Consider the following 26,404-nt stretch of genomic DNA (forward strand, 5'->3'; position numbering starts at 1 on the left):
AGAGAGAGTAGACACAAAATGCTAGAGTAACTCAGGCAGCATCTCTGGCGAGAAGGAATGGGTGATGTTTTGAGTCGAGACCCTTCTTCAGACTGATGTCAGGGGAGTGGGTGGGACAGAGATAGGATGTACTTGGACACATTAAGACTGGTGGGAGAACTGGGAAGGGGGAGGGGATGGAGAGTGAGGGACAGCAAGGGCTATTTGAAGTTGGAGAAGTCAATGTTCATACCTCTGGGGGTGTAAACTACCCAAGCAAAATATGAGGTGCTGTTCCTTCAATTTGCGCTGGGCCTCATTCTGACAATGGAGGAGGCCCAGAACAGAAAGGTCAAGTATAGCTTCAATGGCAGATAACTGATTGTTCAACTTATTTCAGGCAGTAAATACTGATAACCTTTTTATAAATTTGTTTATAAAATTCTTAATTCTCAAGGTCAGATCCTTTCTGGGTCTTGCTCCTCGCCCTGCAGTCCTCCATATTCTATCTCTGATCTTCAGTGCATACTCCACTGCCTATCATTAGTGGTCATGCCTTATGCTCTGGCATTCCCTCTGTAAACCTCTCTGTCTCACTGATCTCAGTGACCACCTTTTCAATCATTCCTTTTTATAAACTCCTGCTCGGTTGTTTTTGTTTTCCTAAATTTCAGCAGAATACCTTGGAATCACTTTAACAACATTGTATACATGCAGGTTTATAATCTTTATTATTCGTAATCTTCTTACCCATACTGCAATCTTCTTATCCCAGTCCTGATCATTGCTGGCCTTCTCTTGCTTTTCAAATCCTTCTTGGTACATTTCAATGTACCTGAAGCCTCACCAAATCTGAGTGTGGTAATATATTACCACTGTTATCAGGCTGCTGATTCATCCTACTACAACTAGAGAGCCGTCCTGAACTACTATCTCCCTCATTGGTGACCCTCGGACTATCTTTGATCGGACTTTACTGGCTTTACCTTGCACTAAACGTTATTCCCTTATCATGTATCTATACACTGTAAATGGCTGGATTATAACCATGTATTGGCTTTCCGCTGACTGGTTAGCACGCAACAAAAGCTTCACTGTACCTCGGTACACGTGACAATAAACTAAACTGAACTGAACTGAAATTATATTATCGTCGGGAATGTTTATACTATCTTTAAAATTGTACTAGCAATAGTGTTTGGATGCATTTTTATCTTTTGTTTTCCAGGAGCAAAAAGTACGTTTGCAGAACATAGCAAAGGATAACCAGCTTAGTCAACTGAGTAAAGTTGAGAAACGGTTTGCAGCAATAAGTCATCAGTGTGGGTTAGTCATACAAGCTCATGGAAAACTAGAGCAGAATGGTAAATAAACGTTATATATCAACACAACATATTCCTCCATCTAATTTAATTAGTATACTGAAAATAACATGATACATTTTGAGATCAAGTAAGGAAGTTCAAAGTTATCAGTCTATTTGAATCATCTTAAGTTAAAAATTGTGCTGGTGCGATATGTTGCAATTTGCCTGTTGCTGCAACAGGTAAGTAGTAGATACTATCTCACTGGTTCTCCACTCTGTTCTGGAATATATGGATTACTGCAGGGGTTGGCAACCTATGGCCCATGGGCCGAATCCGGCCCGTAACCCGAAATCATCCGGCCCGCAGGTGTTTTTTTTTCCTCAATCATCCGGCCCGTAGACTTACGTCATCTCCGGTACCGGGAATGTTTAAGAAAGAACTTCAGATGCTGGAAAAATCGATGGTAGAAAAAAATGCTGGAGTGAGTTTCTCCAGCATTTGGTACCTCTGGTACCTGGAAGGTGATTTGGCTGTACCGCATCCTGTGCAAAGCCGCCAGCACGGTGGCACACCTGTGTCTGGGCTTCACTGTTGGGATAGGGGTTGTGAGTAGGATGGGGATGAGTGAGTATGATATTTGTGCTCAGTGCCCCGGGTGGCGTCCTCGAAGGGGCAGCATCTATGTGAACGTGATTTGATGCCTGCCCTCCGGGGCGGGAAGGGGGTGGGATCCATGTGTACACGTGATAGATGTGGCCCGCCAACCGCTCACAGTCATATGTCCTGGCCCCTGGCAGAAAAGGTTGCCAACCCCTGGATTACTGGAACACATACGTCAGGCAGTTGTTGATCGAGTTTCGCATTCATCATTGTTGGTCCCATCAAACTCATCACCAAGCTCCAAGGCCTGGTCCTCGCTACCTCCCTTTGTAACTTGATCCTTGACATCTCGATCTTCTCGATCCTCGATCTGACAAAATCAGTGCGGAACAGTTACATCACCACCTCCTCTTTGATAGCGGAAAAAAAGACACAAAGTGCTGGAGTAACTCAGCGAGTCAAACAGCATCTTTGGAGAACAAGGATAGGTGACATTTCGAGTCAGTAATCCTCTTCAGAGATTTTAGAGATATAGGAAAAGACCATCTCCTGCAATTTAAAATACATTGGAGTAGAGATAACTGAAGCAACTGATGCAGCCTCTATAAACTCTAAATCACCAGTGCAGTACAATAAAATATCTGAGGGCTGCCGAAATATCAGTGTAAATGAGCCACTTGCCACTTGGCATAATAATTGTCTATCGGACAGTGTGAATCATCATTGCTTGCATGCTTGCCAGTCCATCAGCCCTGAACTGTCTAAACAGTAATGTTGAAAAATCTCAAGCAGTTGTAAAACAGATTAGAGCCTGCTGCCTTCTGGCAGGCTCTACTATAATTTATGTTTTGATTGTTGGCCTACTGGTTTATGTTGCCTTATGCTTAAGGGCAGAGCAGTGAATGTTCTGTGGATTATATCCTTTCTCATTTCTGCTGCCTTTATAACAAGACTTGGTTGCAGATTTTCTTAGACCAACTCAAAATGCGTACAACAGCTAAGACTTGTTTGGATTCTTGTCAATGCAGAGTTAAGGATACAGAACAAAAATTTCCCTTGTACTATACATTTTTAACTGTTGGGGCTCATTCCCTAGTCTGATCTCACTGATGTCTTAAATAACTACAACAAAATGAACCAATTCCGGTACTCAATACAATACAATACAATACAATATAATACAATACGGTTTATTTGTCACATTGCACATAAGTGCAAGTGAAATGAATATGTCAGCAGCGGTACAATTATAAAGAACACACACAAAAACACAATAAAAATTTAACATAAACATCCACCACAGCATTCATCACTGTGGTGGAAGGCACACAATTTGGCCAGTCCTCCTCCATTTCCCCCCGTGGTCGGGACCTCAACCCTCCGCAGCCGTTGCTGCGGGCGTCCAGATGGTAAAAGGACAAGGTACAAGTCCAGGTAAGTCCAGAGCCGGCTCTTCCCCACCGGAGACGCGGCTTTAGTTGGTGTAGGCCGCAGGCCGGCGGTCGAAGATTTAAAGTTTAAAGTTCCCGCCGCAGCCAGAAGCACCGCAGACCGCAGGGCCGGCGGTCGAAGCCCCCCTCTGATGGTATTACGCCACCGCGCCCGCGGTAGAAGTTGGCGGCGGGCCGGCAGTGATGGCTTCTTCTTCCCCCGGGTCCCCCACGAGGGATCCCGGGCTGCGGACGCCGCGCCAGCTGGAATTGTGCAGACCGCGGCTTCAGGCTGCCGGCTGCCCCGGGCCAGCGAAACGGAGCGCTCCCCTCCAGTGAGCCCCAGCGAGGGCTCACCCGCTCCACGCTGAGAGTCCACGCTGCGCCCGCCGCTGAAGCCCCGGGCGCGTCTCCGGGAAAGGCCGCCCGATCCTTGCTGTTAGGCCACAGGGGAGGCGACCTGGAAAAAGTCGCCTCTCCATGGAGGAGGCGGCCGAAACGGTTTCCCCCACACCACCTCCCACACAAAACACACAAGATCCATTAAAAACATACTTTAAAACATACTAAAAAATGTTGAAAAAACTAACGCGCTGCTGACAGGGCTGCCGCCATTGCAGCGCCCCCACTGTCAGACACCGTCAATAGCCTGACTGATGAAGGCTAACAAGCTAAGTGCCTTCTTCACCACCCTGTCAACCTGTGACATCACTTTCAGAGAGCTAAGCACTTGAGCACCTAGATCTCTCTGTACTACAACATGTCCCATGACCATATCGTTCACTGTGAAAGTCCTACTTGTCATTCTGCACGTTAGGAAGGCTGAACTTGGAAGCCATGGTTCCTACATCAATTCTGTCACCTGGAGTTGAATCACTTTGAGTTCACCTAATAGCTCACCTGGTGTTTTGATGATTTGTTTTTTGTAAACAAAAATGTGGGTGGTTATTCCTTCAGGAATCCTTTTAAATATCTTGATTTTTCATAAATAGTGTGATCAAAATTGAATGGAATGGGAGAATTTGGGGATCATTCTCCCAAAGGAGCCTGGGCCTTTGGTGACCATTAGTTTAGAAAGCCTTCACTGAGATGAGGAGAAATTCATTCACTCAGAAGAGTGGTGAACTTTTGGAATTTGTTACTTTGGATGACTATGGAAGTTGTAATTAAATTCATTCTGTAGGATTTCTGGGTATTAAGGGAACCAAGGGATATGAGCATAATGATGGGAAATGGTGTTGAGGTGAAGGATTAGCCATGATCTTGATGAATGATGGACCACTCTTGCAGGGCCATCTGGCCTCGTACTGCTTTTATTTCTTGCATTCTAATGTTTCTTAAAGAAGCTTGCACTAGATACACATTCATAAATAAATATTTTTAATCTTAAATAATTTTGTTTTTAATGTATTTTATTGAGCCATCAAAAAAATGGGTACAGATTATGTAGCCATATCCAAGCTCATTTTTTCCAAATGTACATATCAAAACAGAACCTTTGAGTATTATACAAACAATATGGACGGGCATGTTTATAAAACCAACATTTAAAAAACCCACACAAATAAATAAATAAATAATGGGCAAGGGGGGGGGGGGGGGGGGGGATTAAATAAAAAAAATAAATAAATACATAAGTAAAGTGCAGAAGGCGACTACAGTACATAGGGAGCAGTTCAGTGCAATAATTATTTGTGAAGACTCTTGTTTCTAAAGCTTCTAACTCTCTTGTCTTCTATCCCTTACTCATAATTTCATTAAAATGGATGGTTTAGAGTGTAGATGGGTTTGTGTTATGTGTCAATATTCTTCTGTGCAAGAAATTACATAAAGGGTTGCCAGATTTTATTAAATTAGTTGACTATCCTTTTTTTTTTTTTCTTCTTTTTTTATTAGAAGTACGGTAAATTACAATAACACACAACACATATATCTTAATACATTTTTTTGTACCGCTTCATTTTTTTTTTAAGCTTTAAGAAAAAGATAGAAGTAAGGAAAGTAAAGAAGGTGCGCAAGAGTCGTGAAGTGCAAAAGAGTGTTGGGAAAAGAAAGCCCCTTAGAAAAGAAGTTAGAGAAGGAAGTAAAGTAAGAAAGTAGACCCTAGAAAAGAAAGAAAAAGAAAGTAAGGACAATCGCTCTATTATAACATTAAACTCCGCAGAAAGACTACCAACCAAGTCTGTTTTTGTTGTTTTACCTCCCATTGCCAGGTCCTGATACCATTTATTTATTTATTTATTTTTAAAATTACTATTGCACCTCATGCTTGTAATAGGTCCATAAACGTAGACCACGTCTTTTGGAATTGGTTTGCTTTACCTGCTAAGAGGAATCTCATCTCTTCCAGATGTAATGTTTCAAACATATTTGATGTCCACATTTTTATTGTTGGTGTGGGCGCATTTTTCCAGAATTTAAGTATGAGCTTTTTTCCCATTATTAGCCCGTAATTGAGTAAATTCTTCTGATACACAGTTGACTCTATCCTTTAGAACATATCTTATTCTTTCTAAATGTAATGTACTGGTCAAGTCATGAAGCCACATTCTGAAATTGGGAGCTATTGTTTTTTTCCATGACATGAGCAGTAGTTTCTTTGCTGTAATGAGACAGTAGGAGAGGAATTGTCGTTGAACAGTTGTGAGTTGTCTTGATGTTTCAGATACCCCGAAGATGATTAATAAGGACTCTGGGTTTAATGGGATGTTAAGAATGTCTGAGATATTATTAAATATATCAGACCAGAAAGAGGTGAGTTTAGGGCACGATACAAAGTTATGAAAAAGAGTAGCATCTGAGGAGTGACATTTAACACAAGTAGGTGAAACATTTGGATATATACTGTGTATTTTTGCCTTGGAGAAGTGAAGTCTATGTATAATTTTGAACTGTATGAGGCAGTGTCTAGCATTGTTTGAGCACCTATGTATATGTTTGAGGCTTTCCTCCCATATTTCATCTGGTATTTGCACATGTATGTATTTTTCCCAATTGATCTTATACTTGCTAGAGGATGGAGAGGTTATTGATAGAAGGACATCATATATGAGATGAATTTGACTTTATATGGTGATATTTTAAGGCAGTCATCTATTTGAGACTGCCTCTCAACTTCAAATCCCGACAGATGCTTTCGTATATAACCCCTGATTTGCAAGCATCTGAAGAAGTTACTATTTGGAAGTTGTGAAAATCAATTTTTTTAAATGTGATTCTTAAACTGTGAGTTGTGATGAGATTATTCTATTAAGCTATAATTGACCCAGATCAAGTGGCAAAGAAGCCAAAGCATTGCTAAACTAGCAGAAATTAGTTAAACATGGATAAGGGGGCTTTTTCACTCTTATATTTGTGCTATTCTCTTTTGAGACATCAACAGAACTAATCCCTAGCCCCAAGCATTCCTCATTACTTCATATTATCATCTGCTTAAAATGCTTATTCCTCACTTGAAATGTGGGGGTGTTTGCCTCATATGTTGACTGAATCATAGTATTCCACTCTCTAACAGCTCAGATTTTCATTTGTAGCAACCCAGGGCTGTAACAAGAGTTTGATTAAGATCATGTTGATATACGTGTTAGTGCAATCTAACAATGATATTACCCAAGTGTAACTTAGATAGCTGTGGAAGGAATGAAATCAATTCCAGTTACCTTGAAAATACTTTTTATAAAGCCTATCAAATTTAACATGGGCACACAGTTAGACAGTAGATAAAAAATGTCTAAAAGAGGATTATCTTTCAGATTAGCATGTCATTTTTTTCGTGATTTTTCAAAAGACTTTTTGTTACAGTGGATGAAGCAACAAGATTGAACAAGAAGCTAATGACTGTGAATAAAAATCAGGAGAATGCTATACATGACTTAAAACAGGCAAGTAAAATATTGCACCATTGAACTCCTAAAGGGGGATGGATTAACAGTTCATCTTCTTACATCTTAAATATAATTGAGAAGATTTATTCTGTTTAATATTACTAATGTTGGAAATGATTCTTTCAGAATGTGGCTATGATTTCATGAGAAATGGTTGCCAGAAAATCTTCAAAAGTGATTTACAATGTCTATGTAATAATTGAGGAATTTTTACAGTAGTGATAACATTCTTGATGTAAGAAACAGTGATAGAGTAACTTTTTTTCTGAGTTAAGGCAGTGATATATATGAACCATTGAACTGCAGTTCTACCTATTTCTTTGATTTCATTTTAAAAGAAACTTTCTCAACCCTGTCATTCTCTGCCGCTTATTTTCTCCTTTTTATTACTTTATTTTCTTGTTAATGGACTTTTAGTACTTTTTTACGGTGTTAGCTATAAACTAACCACCAATTGGCATGTAAAAGTTACGTGCATCTTATAGAATGAGGAATCACAAGGGAGGACTTGCATTCCTTAACTTTGGCAAAGTGTGTCAGTGGAGCAATACATCAGGTTGCAATGAATAAGTAGATTGTGTCAGATGCACAGAGGGGGCTAAAAAGGATTTTAACAATGACCTACAAAATTATAATAGTGCATTTATTTAAATTGCTCATGGAATACATCATCTAAAGTTAGCATTGATATTTTGTTCTGACATTGTTATAGAAATTAACAATGGTTAATTACTATGGTTACCGCTGTGGTAAATTCTCCAGTGTACAGCAGTGCAGGACTTTACAGTGAAATTAACATCTCTCGGCTCCTGCCCTTAGCTAAAAATGCTGCAGCAATGAAACAATAGTAGACAATTCGGTAAGAAACCTCAGTAAGTAAGTCAGCATTTGTGCAGGAGACACACATGTTAATGAAAATTATAAAAACCTACAAATGCTGGAAATTTGAATCAAATACAGATCGAGATTGGTTAGTCAAACAGACTCAGGTTTTGGGCAAAGGTAAATATTTGGAGTTAGGGCGCAGATCACTTGTGATCTCATAGAATGGGGACTTGAAGGTCTGAACTAAATTATATGCTTAATTTTATTATTTGTTGTAGAAACTAATAGAATTAAGTGTTTGCCGTTCATGAAATACATGAAATATTTTCACTCAAGATCAATTGGGAGATTATCCAGATCTAAATTTTATGGAGACAGTCCTTCAAACAATGTTTTAAGAAAATATTTTCTGTCAAAGGAGACATACATTGTACAATTTAGGACTTGTCTTTAAGAAATTTTCTATTTTCTATTTGGATCTATATTTACAAACATTGTAAGGGGCTATTTGAACCTTATTTCCAGTACCTAAACAATTCGATTTTCCAGATTCATTGCCCTTTGATTCCCAATTGAAATTACTTTTCTAAATTCTGAACTTAATTTGTCATTAATATTTGAAGGAAAGTATTCCACATTCAAATAACTCTTTCTATGAAAGAATTTTTATAATTTCTAATTGTCACAGACAGAATTGGCCTTCTGCGCCATCTAATTCCATTGGGTCAAATCATACTAGCTGTGACCACTGGTCCTGAAAGGAACAGCAGGATCTGTTAACAGGTGTGGATACTTTATACATTTGGAAGTGTTGACTGCTGTATGTGTCACCCTGCTTCATAACTGGATTCCATGAGGAGTCCATAGGCAGGGTCCTGTCTAGCTTGGAGTCTGCTTCGTTACACTGGGAAGTCCACCTTTGCGATCAAATCCAGTCAACCTGACATTGGACTGGAGACCCAATTAATTTGAATAGGTCTTGCTATCTTTTTCACTTAATTTATGTTGATGTGGTTAATTATTTCTTAGTGCTTTGAATGAATTAATTTTAGGACCCACTTTTAAATAATTCTTATTTCTTTAAAATGTACCACCATTTTAATGGTTTAAATGCCCCCTTTAGACTGTAGGTTTTCATGGGTGATGAAGCTTCTGCTGAAGGCTTTCCAGGGAGGGGTGGAGTGGTGTGCCCAGTGAGGCCTCAATAGTTCATTGCTTGAGACTTAACTGCTGTGGCCTTACTTTCCTCTCAAGTGACGACAGTCAGCTTGATCGGATCTCTGCATCTGGCCCCATGAAGTATGGGCAGCTGGCACAGCTCTGCTGATTATCACCCAAGTTAGCTTTATCATCTTATTTGAGGATGTTAATTTTTTTGCCTTTGATGGAAATAGATTACCATGGGTTTTTATAACCGTAAAATTACAGCATAGCTACAGAAGAGCATAGCTCTTTACCCAATAAATACCAATATCTCTTACTGTGTGTGGGAAGAATTTCTAATTATTTGTCTACAAATATTTGAGTCGTTCTTCTGTTTTGATAAAATCCTTTCTGGTGTAGCTGCAGTGAAGGATTCACCTATTTTATGTACAGTTGAACATCAGTGTCTGGATGCTAAGGGACACCAATCACAGTTAATAACATTGAGAAAAAATGGAATTTAATTTTGCTCAGAGGGCATGTAATTGCATTGATGGTCAGTATTAATGCATTATAATTATTCTCTGACTGGATTTTATAGTTGTGTGTTCACAATTATTTATTAAGATTATTATTAATAAATTCTGTTGTGCAATTTGATGTTCTGTGGAGATTTATATGGAAATGTGAAATTATCAGTGCTAAAATCTAAATAGCTGGCAATTTGCTATAATTATAGTAATATTTTTAAGAGGCATAACAGCTACTTAATGATTCTGTCACTTGTTAAAAAAAAACTGATTTACACCCTTTACTGGAATATTTAGATTCAATTATTAACTCTAAATGGTGCTCATTTAAAACCATAGAGTTCACAATTAATAGATTAAAGCTAATATGTTCAAGTAACATTGCCTTCATTGTTATTTTAGTAGAGGCTTTAACTGATTTAAAATAAACCAGTTTTAAATTAGTAAGGCAAACGCAGTAAGAATTTTCATTAACAAAACTGTGCACATACAAGTTTATTATCCTAGTATCATCATATTTGAAATCCATATGTATGTATTTTGTGTGTGCATGTAGGTTTTATACAGGCATGTAGGTAGAGAAAGTATGTTTATTTTAAAAATATAAGCATAGACAATAGACCAGATCATGAATATTCATCCATGGTGAGCTCAAATTTATCTCACAGAACTAATTACATTTCATCACAATGAAAAATCACTGAAGTAAATTGTACGAGGGGAAAAGTGACAAGATAATTTTCGTCTACAGAAGTAAATTTAACTTCATTCTTTTGGATGTCTTATTGCTCAAAATAAATTTTAAACATTTACCAGCTAGCATTTCCAAACATTTTAGGTTAGATATAATTACTGTATTGGCACTGCTGCCTATAATGCTTAATGCTCTTAAGCTAAATTCTTAATCTGTCATTTAATGGAGGTGATAACCAGTTTATTTTAATGGAGTTGTTAATGACTGCATTCCTTTGTTCATTAATGGTATATATGTGCAGATTAATAATATTGCAAATAATTAAAAACTAATTTTCCCATATTTAAATAAGCACACAGTGGTTAGACATTACCCATTTGCCACTAGGAGTTTGGTTCTTATAGAAAAGCAGTTTACTTTGTATTCTGACTTGGAGTCTGTTGTGAAATTAGTTTGGCATTTCCAATCCAGTTCCTCAGGTGAATAGGTCCATAGCATATTAGACCTTTTTTTGACATTATATGGCCTGCTAAACTGACACTGTTTGATAAAGTTTATTAAAGATTGTTATTTAAAAGAGGAGTTAGGTGGAATGATGGAAAGTTGCTGATTGCAGTAGGAGTGTTTTAGTATTAAAAGCACAACAGTGGACAGATTTGAGGGAACAGCATTATAGATTTGTTGCGTGTATATGTTCTGAGTAATCCTGTTATTCTGTTCCCAGTTGGCGTTTTCCTCTGTCACTTATCAATAACTTAATTTTCACTTGATTCTTCTCCCCCACTTGGCTACATTCCTGAGCTTTTATATCTTCAAGGCCTTCCTTGTGAATGAACAACAAAAATGCTCTCTTCCTGTATGTGTTCCCTTCTAAAAAAGCACATGGGAACCTGGGTTTTACAAACAGACGTAGTTCAAAAACAAGGGAGATAATCGCCATAAAACGCTGATTTGGCCACAGCTAGTGCATTGTGTCAATTCTAGTCACCGCATTAGAGTTTAACAAAAATTCAGTTAGAAGGTCTTAAGATATGCAGACAGTCTGGAGAATTTGGGATTGTTCTTGCAACACAGAATTGAGAAATAATTTTGTACAAGTGTTAAATACCATCAAATATTTAGACAAAATAAATACAGGGAATCATCATTCATGGCAGAAGGGTTGAGAACTAGACACACATTTAAGATGATTGACAAAACACCCAGGGATGACAGGAGAAAAAACTTTCAGTCAGGGATGTCACTTTCATTTCACTTCTTGAAGGGGTGGTGGACGTCAGTCACATTTAAAGGAGGAGTGAATTGGATTGACAAAGGGAAAACAATTGTACGGTTGCTAAAAGTAGCTAGGTCATGGAACTAAGAGTGAAGTGCTTGTGCAGATTGAATGGGTTAAATGACATTATTTCATGCTGACACAATTCAAAGAGTGCTTAAACAAGGTACTAAGTGCCTTTGATGGACAATATTGGATTCCCTCGTAACATTTCTCACTTTGGAAAACCTTTCGTGGAAAAAAAAACAGGTCAATTGATTAAAATTGTTGTTTTGTGTACAAATTGATGCTGGTAATCTGTATATAGACAAAAACCCTGTTTATCTTTTTACAATTTCAGTTCTTCTCATTATGTCTAGTTTAGTTATCAGGCTTTTTCTATATATTCTTCAGTTTCTATTAAAGCACGTCTCCTCCAGGTGCTCCAAAATCCTGTAAATTGTCCCTAAAGTGTAGGTGAGTGGTAGAATCTGGAGGGGTTCATGACAACGTGATACTAAAATGGATTTGTATAATTATATTAGGTGCACAAAGGCTGGTGTCGTCTTGTTAGGCTAAAGGGTTGCTTCCTAGCTGTATCATTCTCTGACCGAGACAGAATCCTACACATGAGGGCATAAGAATAGATGGAAATATTGAAGGAGTTGTATTCTTAAAGAACATTTTTTAGCTACGTTTACCTAAGAATGTTCGCAGTTCCTTTGTTGGGATTATGCATTGCATTACATAATGCAGACTTCATTTGATTGCATTAAAGTTGTTAGGTAGAGATATAATATGATTGGGATTAGGTATGGATTGCAGCATAAATCAGGGAAAAAGTTAATTGTACATCCCAGAAGATTTGCAAGATTAATGGGGTGCATTATGTTCTTTGGAACCGTGTTCCACAATTTTCTGTTTGTTGTCAGATTGTTTGTCCAGATCCAATCCCATCCCGTCCCATCAATTCATTTTAGAGTCATAGAATCATACAACATGGAAACAGGGCCTGCGATCCAACTTGATCATGCTGACCAAGTTGCCTACCTGAGTTACATTTAATTGCCTGCATTTGGCCCATAGTGCTCCAAACCTTCCCTGTCCAAGTACCTGTCCAGGTGTCCTTTAATGTTGTAATCTATAATTGTTTGTCACAAATTGTAACAAACTTTGTTCATTCACGACCAATTGCTTTCCCTTCTTGGTACCAACGGGTTGAATTGTGATGGAGGTCATAATGGACTTGGATTCATTTTTCAACTCAATTTCCTCTCCATCTTAAACATTGTCTTTAGCACTGTCTGCATATGGCCTTGCCTTAGCTTAGCTAGTGCTCAAAGTCTAGGAATTGGTTTTCTTCTAAACAAATAATCTGATTTTCACTTGGCTGAACTCTCATCTTCCATACATGTTAAGTCATCTTTAGTTCTTGCATTCTAATGCACATCAAATTAATTCTTTACTCTGTACTCCCTCACCAATATTGTTTTTTAGTCCACCAAGTTATTAATTTTACAATGTTTATCCTTGTGTTAAAGTCTTTCCATGGCCTTGCTCTACTCTACCACTGTAATTTCTTCCAGTTTTCCCTGCAATCTTCAAACTCTAGCATCTTAATGCGTGCCAAATCTAGGCACCCATGCCTTAAGCTCTCCATTCCTCAGTTCTGGAATGCCATCTGTAAACCTCTTCACCTACCTCTGAGATTATTCTTGAAGACTGTCGACAAAAAATATTGCTCCTTGTATAATGAAGAATTTACTATTTAATAAATGAGGAAGGAAATTGGCATATATAAAAACACATTCTTGAGAATGAATGCTAAATAGTATCATGATGAATAGTATATGAAGAAAATCATTCTTCAGTATTTCAGTGTAATATTTGTGCTACAAACATGATGTATTATAATCTAAATTACTCCCTCATGAACACTGAGTACAGAACGTACATGCTAAGACAATAATGGCATCTGTACTTAGGAACTAACTTTACAAAATATTATTCCTCTCGCAAATATCAACATGCACTTTAAAATTACAACCTATCTCATTTTCTTTTGAAATGTTATTTGTGTGAGCTAGCATAATTTTAAAAATAGTTGCAATATTAATGTTCTGTTGCTTAATAGCAGATTTTCACAGGACTACAGATTCAATGGTAATTTTCATTTTGTTTTGAAAATGATAAAATTTATTTCACCTTAGAATCTGTTTGAGGCAACATCATTTTTAGTTACTTGGGATAAGATTTGGCTGATATTACTAATGCAAGATGAAGGAGATGCATTACTGTTCCTGAAAAATATGATACAATTTTTATGTTGATCTCCATTTTGTAGATTAAGATTTTTTTATGGACCAAGTACATTAAAAATAAGGAGCCAAATAAGTAAATGGACTTGGCCGACAGATCAGCTTGAATTTACTAAATAGCTGAATATGTTTGATGGACTGAATGGTCTCTTCCTGTTACTGTTTACAGTCCTTCTCTGTATGTTACCATGTTGGCTTCCACTTGCTGCATTGTTATATTATTATTCACAAATGCAAATATAGTAACATTCTACATTTCATGTTATAAATAGAAAATAGATGCAAAAAATGCAGTTGTAGTGCCATACAAAATTAAACTTATTTGTACCATTATTTGATTTAGTCCAGAGCAGTTGAACAATTGTAATGCGATAAGAAGGAATTCCAGTTTTTTGGTGAAAAGCTAAACAGACCAAACATTTTCCTGATAAAACTATTACTGTGCTGAATGCTTAGTTGAATATGATGGCATCATCATGAATCCTTGATGCTATCGGAGAGCTACATTCATAACCTCTGCCGTTTGTCTGAGTAAATGTCAATGTGCTCAAGGAGAGAAGGATATAAAGCAGACTACCCTGCTCCAGAAAGGGAGCGGGTGGGGGAGAAAAGGGCAGCATATTTATGGCTTGAAGTTCCATAAGTTGTCATTAATTGAGATCAAAGCGCAGAGCATTTATTTTTTTACACCCATCAGTTCAAACAGCAGAGTAAATTAATGATTTAAATTTAAATGATTCTTGCACAATTGAAATGCAAACAATTGAATTAGAAGGATTAGGTATAAGCACCGTTGACTTACCACAGACTCGTTTTTTTTGTTTGGTTGTGCTGATTGTTTAGATTTTTTCTTTTTATTCAAAAAAATAAAAGGAATGGCATTTTCAAAGTGGATGATATTCAAATGACCTATTGTACACTTTTGTCTGTATTCAGGAACTGGAGAAAGTAACTGCGGACTTGATAAGATCCAAGGTCACTTCTCAGTACAATCTGGGCGAAGACAACATCCATCTTACAACACAGCAACAACAGCTGCAAGAACTGAAGCAGAAACTGCAGATGGTTTCATAATAAATTGAAAATTTAATCACTATGTACTCTTTAAATGGCACTAAGTAGATATAAGCGCAAATTATTTTGCAGTGTGTTTCCTCAGGATTCATTTAATATATATTTTGCTAGTTCTAAATATAGAATGGGGATAATTTTGTCTGCGATTCTGGCAGGCAGGTGATGGCAAATAGGCATCTTAATTTATTCACTGGGCATAAGAATTTGAAGAGAGCAAATCTCTTGTAGTGTCAGAATCATTGTATTCTGAATGAAAATTATTTTTTCAATTCACCCTCATTATGATTTTTAATTTGAGAATTCAAATTATGTCTAATGTCATGAAAGTAAAATAATACATTATCAGCAACAAATTTAATAATGTTTCTTAAAAAAAAAATTCGCAACATCTCCAAAAGGAGACCTTATTTACAGTGGCGCAGGATGAAGGAGCAGGGACTGATGTAGTAAAATAATGACTTTATTTCTACCACTCTCACTACCCTTATCAAATCTTTTTTTTAACAAAGCACTGACACTGGTGTAGTAGATGCATACCAGTTACCCATGCCGTCATTTGCCTCCATAAGACTGGCCAAGGGGAGCTCTGGAACCTTTGCAGTTGCTCTTGCATTCATAAATTGAGGATATGTAGAAATCTCTCTTCTTATCGAGTCCACACACAAGATTAGAAGTTGTTCAGCCAGAGCTGAACACACTTCTCGGCATCTGCACAATGGTGTCTGTCTTGCGCTTCTTGTGCTTCTTGTGCGTGGTGGTGGAAAGATTGTTTGAAACAGGGCCGCGACGTGAACGCTCTTTCCTTGGCCCCATGTAGAAATGATACATGGTGAAAAGTAGGGCAAGGCCTATTTTTGTAAGCTCCTATCTCCCTCCACACTTCCTCAAGGTACTATTGTCTCAATGAGTAGCATTGCAGGTTTTAATATGCCTGCTAGTTATGTCCCACTATTTCCTGAATCTGTGCAAATTTGTGCATGGGCTACATTTCTCAGATTAGTTCTAAGACTAGAAACTCTGAGACCTTATCTTGCAACTTTCTGATGCATTGCTTGTTAGACTGGTTCAGAATTATTAAAATAGTAATTTTAGGCTGACCTTGGTCAAACTGATTGTGCAAGAATTTATTAACTTTTACTTATGTTTTTGTATAGGAAATTGAATTAAACAAGAAACTGTCTAAAGATACATCAGCTGTTCAAGAAGAGAAACAGGTTGGGTTAAAACCATTTAGTAACCGAATTAATCTTATTTATGAGCTGAAATATTCATAAAGGTTTACTGCATTTTTAGCATTAATTTTTTAAGCCTGAATTGCATATGTATTCTCACCATATGTTTATCTACCAATACCATCAATAGCAAAAACTTGGTCATGCTTATTCATTCTTTATATTATTCTATTCTTTAATTCAGAGCATTCTTGACCACAGCAATAAATAAAATAAATATTCACTAACATTCTTCAGAGCCGTGTTACGGCTTTATGGGTAACAATTGAATCAATATTGTTATGTGCAACTATATGCCATTTAAATGGCATGATTTGATTGGGAGGGATGTTATAGTGCAGCTAATCAGGTAGCATTCGCTTGAGGTCTTTGTATTTAATTCATTAAATAATTTAGTTGTACAATGATGTGTCACATGTTAGGAATAGAGCACAGTTTTAAACAAATATTTCTGCATTTCTATTCGTTGTTTCTGTTTATTCCTGACAATTTAGTTGGTGCTGAAATGTTTTTCATGAATGTTCAATGTTAAATTTTATTAAGATTGTATAGTCTTGTAGCGGAAATATTGTGTGGAATTCTAAATAATGGTTATTTAGAATAACCAAGATTTCCATTAAACCGAAGCCAGTTAGCATTCACAAAATAATCTATCTAATCGGGAATTGTCTGGGATAATGTGGAGCATTTGATGTGCACAAAGTGACCTGCAGAATATTTCACAAATCCTGCTTTAACTGGCTGGGGCACAGAGTTCCTGTCAGATATTGTGATTGAAATGTGTGCTGAATCTTTTGAGCCAACAATGGAGAGGGATGTGGCAAATATCCACAATATGGCATAAACCAATCCATACTGAATAGCTGGAGCCTGGCTCTGCTTTAACCTGGTAACTGTCCCCCAACTAACGCCTACTAATAAATTAATGAATCATTTCCAGCAATTGGTCAAATGATTATACTGTATTGTTAAATATAATTGATAATTTGATTACATTTGATAATTTGTTAAATTTACTGGGACAGAAAGATAGCTTAGTTTCCCATCTAAAGTTTGCTTAATGTTGCACGTTTGAATTGAATCATCTTTTTCTTGCGTATGGCATGCACAGTCTAAAGCTGTAGGACAACTTGTTCTATTTGATCCTATTTGATTGTGCTTGCCGGGTTGATTGCATTCGTTGAAACAGGGCGGACCACGTGAAGGTTGCAATCTTCCACCCCAAGTTGAATTGAATAATATCAAACAAAGCACAAGGAATCCATTCAGCCCAACATGCATATGAAGTCTCTCAACAAAATATTCTATGTTCCTTGTTCTTCTTCTTATCGAGTCCACACACAAGATTAGAAGTTGTTCAGCCAGAGCTGAACACACTTCTCGGCATCTGCATACAATGGTGTCTGTCTTGCGCTTCTTGTGCGTGGTGATGGAAAGATTGGTGGAATCAGGGCCGCGACATGAACGCTCTTTCCTTGAGCCCTTCCTTGCTCTGACCCATTGGTCTTGTATTTTCCTTTTCACAAGTATAGTTTGAAGCTGATTCTTTAATGTTAATCAATGTCTTATGTGTGTGAAATAAACATTAGTGGCATTTCACCTCTGGCAATCACTTTCCAAATAACCTGGAAATGTTTTCTCCCAATCTAAATAAATGTTTTATCATTTTAAAATTTATCCTTTTGTATTGTGTTCTTAGGAGAATACTCGCAAATGATCTTGTCTCTTCTCATAATTGAAGTCCTGTTTCCTAATTGTACTATAGTAAATCACTTGCACTACTGTAGTAAAATCTTTCTCCCCTTTCCTACCTACTCTAAGTTCAGCTCTCTTGCCATTGTTTTATTCATGACTGCTTCTGTTCCTGTTCGGTTTAAAGTTATATAGAAATCACTTTCCAGAGACTTGTGCTGCCAAAAAATGCACACAATATTCTACTGAGGCCTAATCAATGATTTAGTCAATTTTAGGATTATTTGGTTTTGTGCTTTATTCTTCCATTTATTCAGCTAAATATCTCATTCCATTTTCTAAAAGGCTTGTTAACTTATTGTGCCTCCTTCAAAGATATACATATGTGAAGCTCTGAATATCATAATTACTCCCCCTTTTTACTACCAGTGAATGTTTAAGATTCTGCAGTATTCTTTAATGACGAGCACTAAATTCTCCAAATCTTCTATCAATATTTATTCAAAAAACAGATTGACTTATTCATCTCTTTCCTACTTGCTGTATGTGACATAGGTACCTTTGTCTTGTCTACATAATAGCTGTTTTATTCCTTTGTGAAATATTTTGCAATGTTTCTGTCAATACAGTTCTCAATTAAATGAACAGTGAGGTTTTTCTGAAAGCAATTAAGTTGTGGGCTTACTTATCAGCTGTAAGTTGAATTCATAGTTTTCATTGTGTGAGCTGTCACCACAAGTGGGAGTCAGGTTATACCAGGAAGAGAGCTGCCAGCAAGAATCGGGTCAGAAGTTGGGTTGGACTACTGAGTTAATAATTGGCATTTGGCTGCATCTCTTGCACCGGTCTTTCCACCCCCATACGCTCTTTCTCCCCTTTCCTACCTACTCTAAAGTTCAACTCTCTCGCCATTTTTTGTTCATGACTGCTTCTATTCCTGTTCAGTTTAAAGTTGAATATTTTCATTTATGGAATTGGCTTGTGTGATGCTTGGGGGTGATTTCAGTGTTTATTTCTCTTCCGCATGGGGAATAAATGTAATCGAGATTTAACAATTATTTTGTGCACAGGTTAATATAACTTGCAAAATTGTAGAAAATAACACTTAGTTTTACTCAGTTTTGCTCAGTTTGTATACACACATTTGCTTTTTCAGCTATTTGAATGAAATATTTGTATTTACACTGTCTAATTCATAGGTTATTTAGTTTTGTTTTCATTTTATCCCTGACTTAAAATTTCTTTGGTTTAAATTATATATTTCCCAAATACTCAGTATATGATGGAGCATTTGTTAATATATGTTTATTGTTGTTTTTTATTGTATTGTATTGTATGTATGACTACTTCAATTTCGTTCAGACTTCGGTCTGAATGACAATAAAGGCTATCTAATTTTTAAATAGCTACATCATTGTCTAATTTTCAAATTAGATCCTAAGACTTGAGAATCAAATGTCAGCTGGCTAATTATTGATTCAAGAATTTGCCTAAATGTTCGCAAATTATAAAATAATCCAAACCCATACATTTTGACTGTTCCCTTGGTATCTAAAACGTACAATAACATACCTAAAAGTGCATATTTGAACTATCAAGCTGTATACATACATTTTGATGAATATAAGAAACATGCTCAGCATAAGAAAACACATGTTTGTTAGGTTCCAGAGGACATTCTGTGCTCTTCATGTTACATTAAAAGCAAATTAACATTTAAAGTGATTTGTTTCCATCAGGAAGTTTTGAAGTTGTTTCAACAAACTCAGCAGCTGCTACAGCGGCAGGAACTGGCTCTAGGGAGAGCTGAAAAGGAGCTGAAACATTTTGGGGAGAAGCATCAGGTCGGAATGTTTATAGTATACATTTTTATTGGTGTGTAATTTTCCAACGGTACTTTATGATTGATTAATTGTGCATGGATGTTGAGCACTGAAAATCAACTATTTTAAAACATTTTAGAACATGAACGGTACAGCACAGGAGCAGGCCCTTCGGTCCACAATGTGATTGTAGAATGTGATGCCAAGGTTAACTAATCGCCTCTGCCTCACACGATTCATGTTTCTCCATTCCCTGTTTATCCATATGTCTATCTAAAAGCCTCTTAAATACCGCCCCTGGCCGGAGGTTCCAAACACCTGTGTAAAACAACAACTGTTCCGCTCATCTTTGCCCACTTCACATTAAAGGAATGCACACTAGTCTTTGACATTTCCACCCTGGGAAAAAGATTCTGATTGTCTATGCCTCTCATAATTTTATATTCTATCAGGTCCCCCGTCAAACTACGGCATTCCAGAGAAAATATTCCATGTCTATCAAACCTCTCCATATGGCTAATACCTGCTAATCATTGCCAAACATTCTCCTCCCTCCATAGAATAATCAAGGGCAGCGAGCATAATACTGAGTCAAACCTATCTTCATCTAACCTCATCTGCATGATCATTCATTTCAGCCCATAATTTATTTCTTCCATTTTATATTAATTTTAAATGGAGTCACTAACACAAAACTAAATTTTCCATACTATCTGGAGCGGAACAGCGACACAGCTGTAGAGTTGCTGCTTCACAGTACCAGACACCTGGGTTCTGGCTGTACGGAGTATGTACGTTCTCCCTGTGACCACATGGGTTTTCTCTGAGTGCTCTGGTTTCTTCCCACATTCCAAAGACATGCAGGTTTGTAGGTTAATTAACTCTGTAAATTGTCCCTAATGTACAGGGATCGCTGATCGACGCAAACCTGGTTGGCCGAAGGGCATGTTTCCACACTATCTCTAAACGAAAACAAAAAGAAATCACTCCATAACTCTATCCAACTCTATGACTCTATTCAAGCACAGGTGGTTGGGACTAGTGTAGATGGGGCATGTTGGTCAGCATGGGCATGTTGGTCCACAGGGCCTGTATGATCCTGTGACTATCGTCTGTATGATTCTGTGACTATCGTCTGTATGATTCTGTGACTCTATTGTCTTTGCGTAAAGATATTTACTGAAAGTTCATTCGTGGTGTGTCAGAGCTGGGAGTCGGATCAGGTCAGGGCTGTCGATGAGAGTTTGGTCAGGGTTGCTGGTGGGAGTTATGTTGGGTTAGGGCTGCCAGTGGGTGTTCAGTCACTGACATATATTGGATCTATTCCTGTCTGAGCTAATTTGAATATATATTCCTTTCATTCTTGGCTTTCTAGTTTTTATTAATTATTTTGGTGGTGGGAGATGTTTGGCATGCGAACCCTACAATTCTGAAGCACAACATTGACGAAAAATATAATTAGAAACTTTAATTGGATATCTTAGGATGTGTCCTGAATGTAAGATACAATTACTTGTGGATTCGTATCCAACACGGGTCATGGGTCATATTAATTGAGATTATTTTGGTGAGCACTGGAGTTAATTAGATCAAACATAGCAGAGTTGAAAGAACCTAAGGGGCAATCTCCTCGAAAGGATAATTACAAAGTGATTACAAAGGCAATTGAATCTCTGTTAGACCAACCTTTCTCTGCTTTAGCTATAATAACAAAACTAGATCATAGGACCTTTTTAACTTGTAATGCTATGATCAAGCTATATGTAATCTACTACTGCCCTAAAAAACAATGTCACATACACTTCCCAATTGTGGTTCCATCAGTATCTCCAATTTTAATTGCACCATCAATTGCAAATTGGTCTTTGTTTGTAGCTAATGATAGACCAAAGCACAAGGTGCATGAACCTTTTTAGGAAAGAGGGAAGTTAAAATCAGAAATCTGAGAATTACAGTTAAATGAAAAAGAAATCTGTGTATATTTTGAATAGTTTGTGTGTATTTTGAATATTTATTCAATGTTTTAAAATAATGCTCCTATTGGAGACAACATTTCTATTGGTAAAGTTAAATGGATTGAAAATGGATCAGAATATTTATTTGCCTTGTTCTTGTGCATCTTTTTGCTTTAATCCATGTAATTTCTTGCTTGGAGAATGGATCAAAATCGAGTTTATGGTAGTTGTTTTCAATAAAAGTCTGTACAAGTGATTCAAGGTTGACCATAAAAATATTTTTGGTTGTGCATTTAAGAAAAATCTTACTTTCTGATTTTTTAATATTTATTTTTTATAACTATTTTCACTTATAGTGACTATTCTTATATATTTTGCTATCTTTTCTGATATTGGTGTAATATGAAACAGACATTTCTGATTGAAACGAAGTAAAGGGCCTGTCCCACTTGGGCGACCTAATCCGTGAGTTCTGGCGAGTTTGCCCTCAACTCATACTCGCAGCATGGTCGACATGAGGTCGTAGGAGGTCTTCGTAACTCTCGTCTTCGTAAGCTGGTCTTCAACATAGTCGAAGGAGGTCTTCTACATAGTCGAAGGAGGTCTTCAACGTCATTTTTTCTATCTCTTCTAAACTCGCCAATTAGGTCGCCCAAGTGGGACAGCCCCTTAAGGCTTCTTGAATTTCTCAATAGCGAATCATTTGCAGGTTTTGCATTGGGGTCAGATATTTTTATACAACTAGCTATGGATTACAAACTTTATAGTGTCCACTTGAGTTGGTAGCAATTTTAAGTTGCAAAGAATAGGCAGATGTTGCAAAGAAGGTACAACATGTGAGATGAAAGAATGTGTTTAAATAATAAAAGCTATACTTTTATATAGCTGAATTATCAATACAGCCACATCTTCCAGATCTAAAAGATTTGGTATGGAGACATTTGTATAAGTAAAAGTTAAGTTGTACAAGTACTGGAAAAAATCCAACTTTTAAAGTAGACCAGAATTTTAATCCGCTACATGTTTTATTGCATTTGTTTGAAGTGCAGCTCGGAATACATTTTTAACTGAAGAGAAATCATTAGAATTTGGTAGAATAAAATGAAAATTCAAGTTAATATTTTTAATTGGAACCAGTGCCATCTTATTTATGACATAATATTTTTTGAAATCTCTAAAATATAAAAATGTATTTACTGACTCTGTTTTGGTGACAGGTGGACTTACTGAGAAAAAGCATGAGCACTTATCTCTATCTCTTCCCCACAAAGTATCAGACCATACCAGTAATGTTATCTGGCAGATTGTTTTGGTGAATTAAGCTGAAAATGATACAATTACAGTACTATTGTTTGCTGAACGTAGGCTGCAAATAGCACTAATATGCACTTCCATTTTCCGAAAGAAAATTTGTGTTGGCTGACAATACAGTCGGTGAAAAGAGCCACTATGGTGTTTAACCCATCTAAAATAGCGCATCACCTGATCGACAGACTAGTGATTGCTGTTTGTAGGTTACCATAAACAAAATGGGTTCAATAAGTAAAGGGAGCTCCAGTGAATTATTTAACTTTATGCTGGACATTGAAAAGTGAAGCAGGTACATAGTTTCTGTGGGAAATTGATGTGACACTAAACAGCCCTAGATTGACCTCATTCCTAAACACTACAAGATGTGTTCCTGATTTTATGGTACCCGGACGTGGCGTAAAAGGACGAGAAGCCGAAGCAAAGAAGTGGAAGCCAAATAACCGAACGGAAACAAAGCCGAAACTCCAAATAACCAAAAGCGTACGAAGCCGAAATGCCAACTAACAGATAGGGTGGGACGCCTAAGAGCAAACTAACCGAAAGGGCGGGCGCCTAAAAGCCAACTAATCGAAAGGGTGGGACGCCTAAAACAAACTCACCGAAAGGCCTCTCTGCCGAAACGCCAACTCACTGAAAGGCTGCGTTGGCAGCGCCGGGTGGAGCAGAGGTGAAAGATCAGATCAACAATGAAGGCACTATGAAAGCAGCTGCCGCAAGCCCTTCCCACAGGAAGGGGTCAGCATTAAAACTCAAAAAAGAGTTACTGATTTAAGAATCAAAATGTTACATGTATAAATAGTTCTTACATTGAGGAACCTGGTTAATTAAGTGGGGGGATGGATAGTGGGGGCGGCGATGGCGATGCCGCCCGGGGTGGAGGGGGGGGATAGCGGGAGTGATGCCGCCCGGGGGGGGGGGAATAGTGGGGCTGATGCCTCCGGGGGAGGGGGGGAATAGCGGGGGTGGAGGTGGCAATGCCATCGGGGGAGGGGGGAATAGCGGGGGTGATGCTGCCCAGCAGCGGAGCGCCGCACTCATCCACTGCAAACTCTTCACCGACTCGATCTGCCACCAGCGTTGCTGCTGCCAGTTGGTTAGTTGACTTTTCGGCAGAGCGGCCATTCGGTGAGTTGGCATGTAGGCGACGCAGCCTTTCGGTGAGTTGGCGTTTCGGCAAAGCGGCCTTTCGGTTAGTTGGCTTTTAGGCGTCCCACCCTTTCGGTTAGTTGGCGTTTCGGCTTCGTATGCTTTTGGTTATTTGGCGTTTCGGCTTAGTTTCCATTCGGTTATTTAGTTCCCACTTCTTTGCTTCGGCTTCTCATCCTTCGACGCCACGTCCGCACATGGGTTTTATAATGAGTTAATAATGAAGATTATGGATTTTTAGAGTATAGGTTGCTTCTGATAGATTTCTTTGATTCCATGTCATTGTTTAGTCTTGTTGCCCTTTAGTGATGCAATTTGTAGAATTTTCCTGTTTTACATAAATGTAACTTGTTGTTCAATTTGATTCTGGTTAAATATATGAGCTTTACCGATTTTGCAGAGCAGGTTCTCTTTGGGATTTGACAATGGTTATGATGGAAATGTTATAGACGTGTAAAAATCCAATAGGGTGTGATTAGAAACATAGAAAATAGGTGCAGGAGGAGGCCATTTGTGATCGTGGTTGATCATCCACAATCAGTAACCCGTGCCTGCCTTCTCCCCATATCGCTTGATTCGGCAAGCCCCTAGAGCTCTATCTAACTATGGATCTGGATTATAGATCTGGAGAATATCTGTACATTTTCCTCATAAATTGCTACTGTCATTCTCCCTATTTAGTGGTTATTCTGCATCATGGTTTTTTAAACAATGGGTAACTATTAAAAAGTAAACTATGTTACCAATTTTGGCACCACATTACTAACAGGGAATATAGATGAGTGGTTTAAAATTTTGTTTATTGCACAGCATATATTGTGTTATCACATTTTAATTTTCTAATAGCTAGATTCCTGGTACAAAGCTTGTAACTTGATTAATGGAGGTAAAGAAAACTGCTTGATCTTAAATTTTTTGAAAACTGTCATATTGGTAGTCCATTATACAAATTAATTTAACCGTATTTCTTTATCTGGAAATTTGGAGGAGTGCTCAGATCTGGTTCATTTCCAATTATTGCAGATCTGCTTAATAGAATTACTTACTCCACATTTAGTGAATCACCACAAAAATATTTTAAGCATTTACCCTTGAACACATCTTAATACAAACCGAGCATTTACTTCCATTGTATCACCTGTTTACTTTCTAAAAGGTCTTTGTCACTCTATTATGATTTATCCTTAAATTCAGTAGAAGAAACATGGAATTTGATAGTAATTTAAACACCTTGTCTTGCCTAATTTTATTCTCAAACTAGAAATATTAAAGCCTTCATTTTATGCCTGCTTGTCTGTCATAGAAACATAGAAAATAGGTGCAGGAGTAGGCCATTTGGCCCTTCGAGCCTGCACCGCCATTCAATATGATCATGGCTGATCATCCAACTCAGTATCCTGTACCTGCCTTCTCTCCATACCCTCTGATCACTTTAGCCACAAGGGCCACATCTAACTCCCTCTTAAATATAGCCAATGAACTGGCCTCAACTACCTTCTGTGGCAGAGAATTCCAGAGATTCACCACTCTCTGTGTGAAAACTGTTTTTCTCATCTCGGTCCTAAAAGATTTCCCCCTTATCCTTAAACTGTGACCCCTTGTTCTGGACTTCCCCAACATCGGGAACAATCTTCCTGCATCTAGCCTGTCCAACCCCTTAAGAATTTTGTAAGTTTCCTTAAGATCCCCCCTCAATCTTCTAAATTCTAGCGAGTACAAGCTGTCATAAGAGATGTCTAGCTGTCATAAGAGATGGATAAACAGGAGTTTACTCCAGCTAAATATTGGTAAGATAAAAGCCATTGTCTTCAGTTCTCATCATGAATTCCTATGACAAGGAATCAATTTTGTCACATTTTCTGGTTGTTTGAAACTAAACTAATATGTTGAAACCCTTGTTATTTATATTGTACACCTAAAATGTGAACTTAGAAATACATACTTACATTGTCTCTCAGACCATCTATTTTTACTTCTGTGACACTGTGTGACTTTCCCCTTTCTCAGTCCATTTGCTGATTAAGTCCTCATCTGTCTTTGTTACCCTTAGGTGACTTTTCCAATGCATTCCTGGCAAGTTGTCCTGATTTGTTTTAGTTGTTTAGTTTTAGAGAAACAGCATAGAAACATGCCATTTGTCCCATTGATCACCTGTTCACACTAATTTTATGTAATCCCACTTTCTCATCCATTCCTACACATTTTG

General features: G+C 37.6%; 1 protein-coding gene across 1 annotated transcript in view; it reads left to right on the forward strand.

The window, feature by feature from the left end:
* ccdc73 (coiled-coil domain containing 73) overlaps window positions 1-26,404 on the forward strand; it is a 62,084-nt gene that overhangs the window by 16,567 nt on the left and 19,113 nt on the right. The window contains exons 7-11 of the mRNA XM_033038542.1: window positions 1,208-1,343; window positions 7,118-7,197; window positions 14,902-15,030; window positions 16,194-16,253; window positions 19,703-19,807. Coding sequence (XP_032894433.1) covers window positions 1,208-1,343; window positions 7,118-7,197; window positions 14,902-15,030; window positions 16,194-16,253; window positions 19,703-19,807 — 510 coding nt within the window. The remainder of the gene's footprint in view (window positions 1-1,207; window positions 1,344-7,117; window positions 7,198-14,901; window positions 15,031-16,193; window positions 16,254-19,702; window positions 19,808-26,404) is intronic.

This window comes from Amblyraja radiata, chromosome 20 (genome assembly GCF_010909765.2).
Source record: "Amblyraja radiata isolate CabotCenter1 chromosome 20, sAmbRad1.1.pri, whole genome shotgun sequence".
NCBI lineage: Eukaryota > Metazoa > Chordata > Chondrichthyes > Rajiformes > Rajidae > Amblyraja > Amblyraja radiata.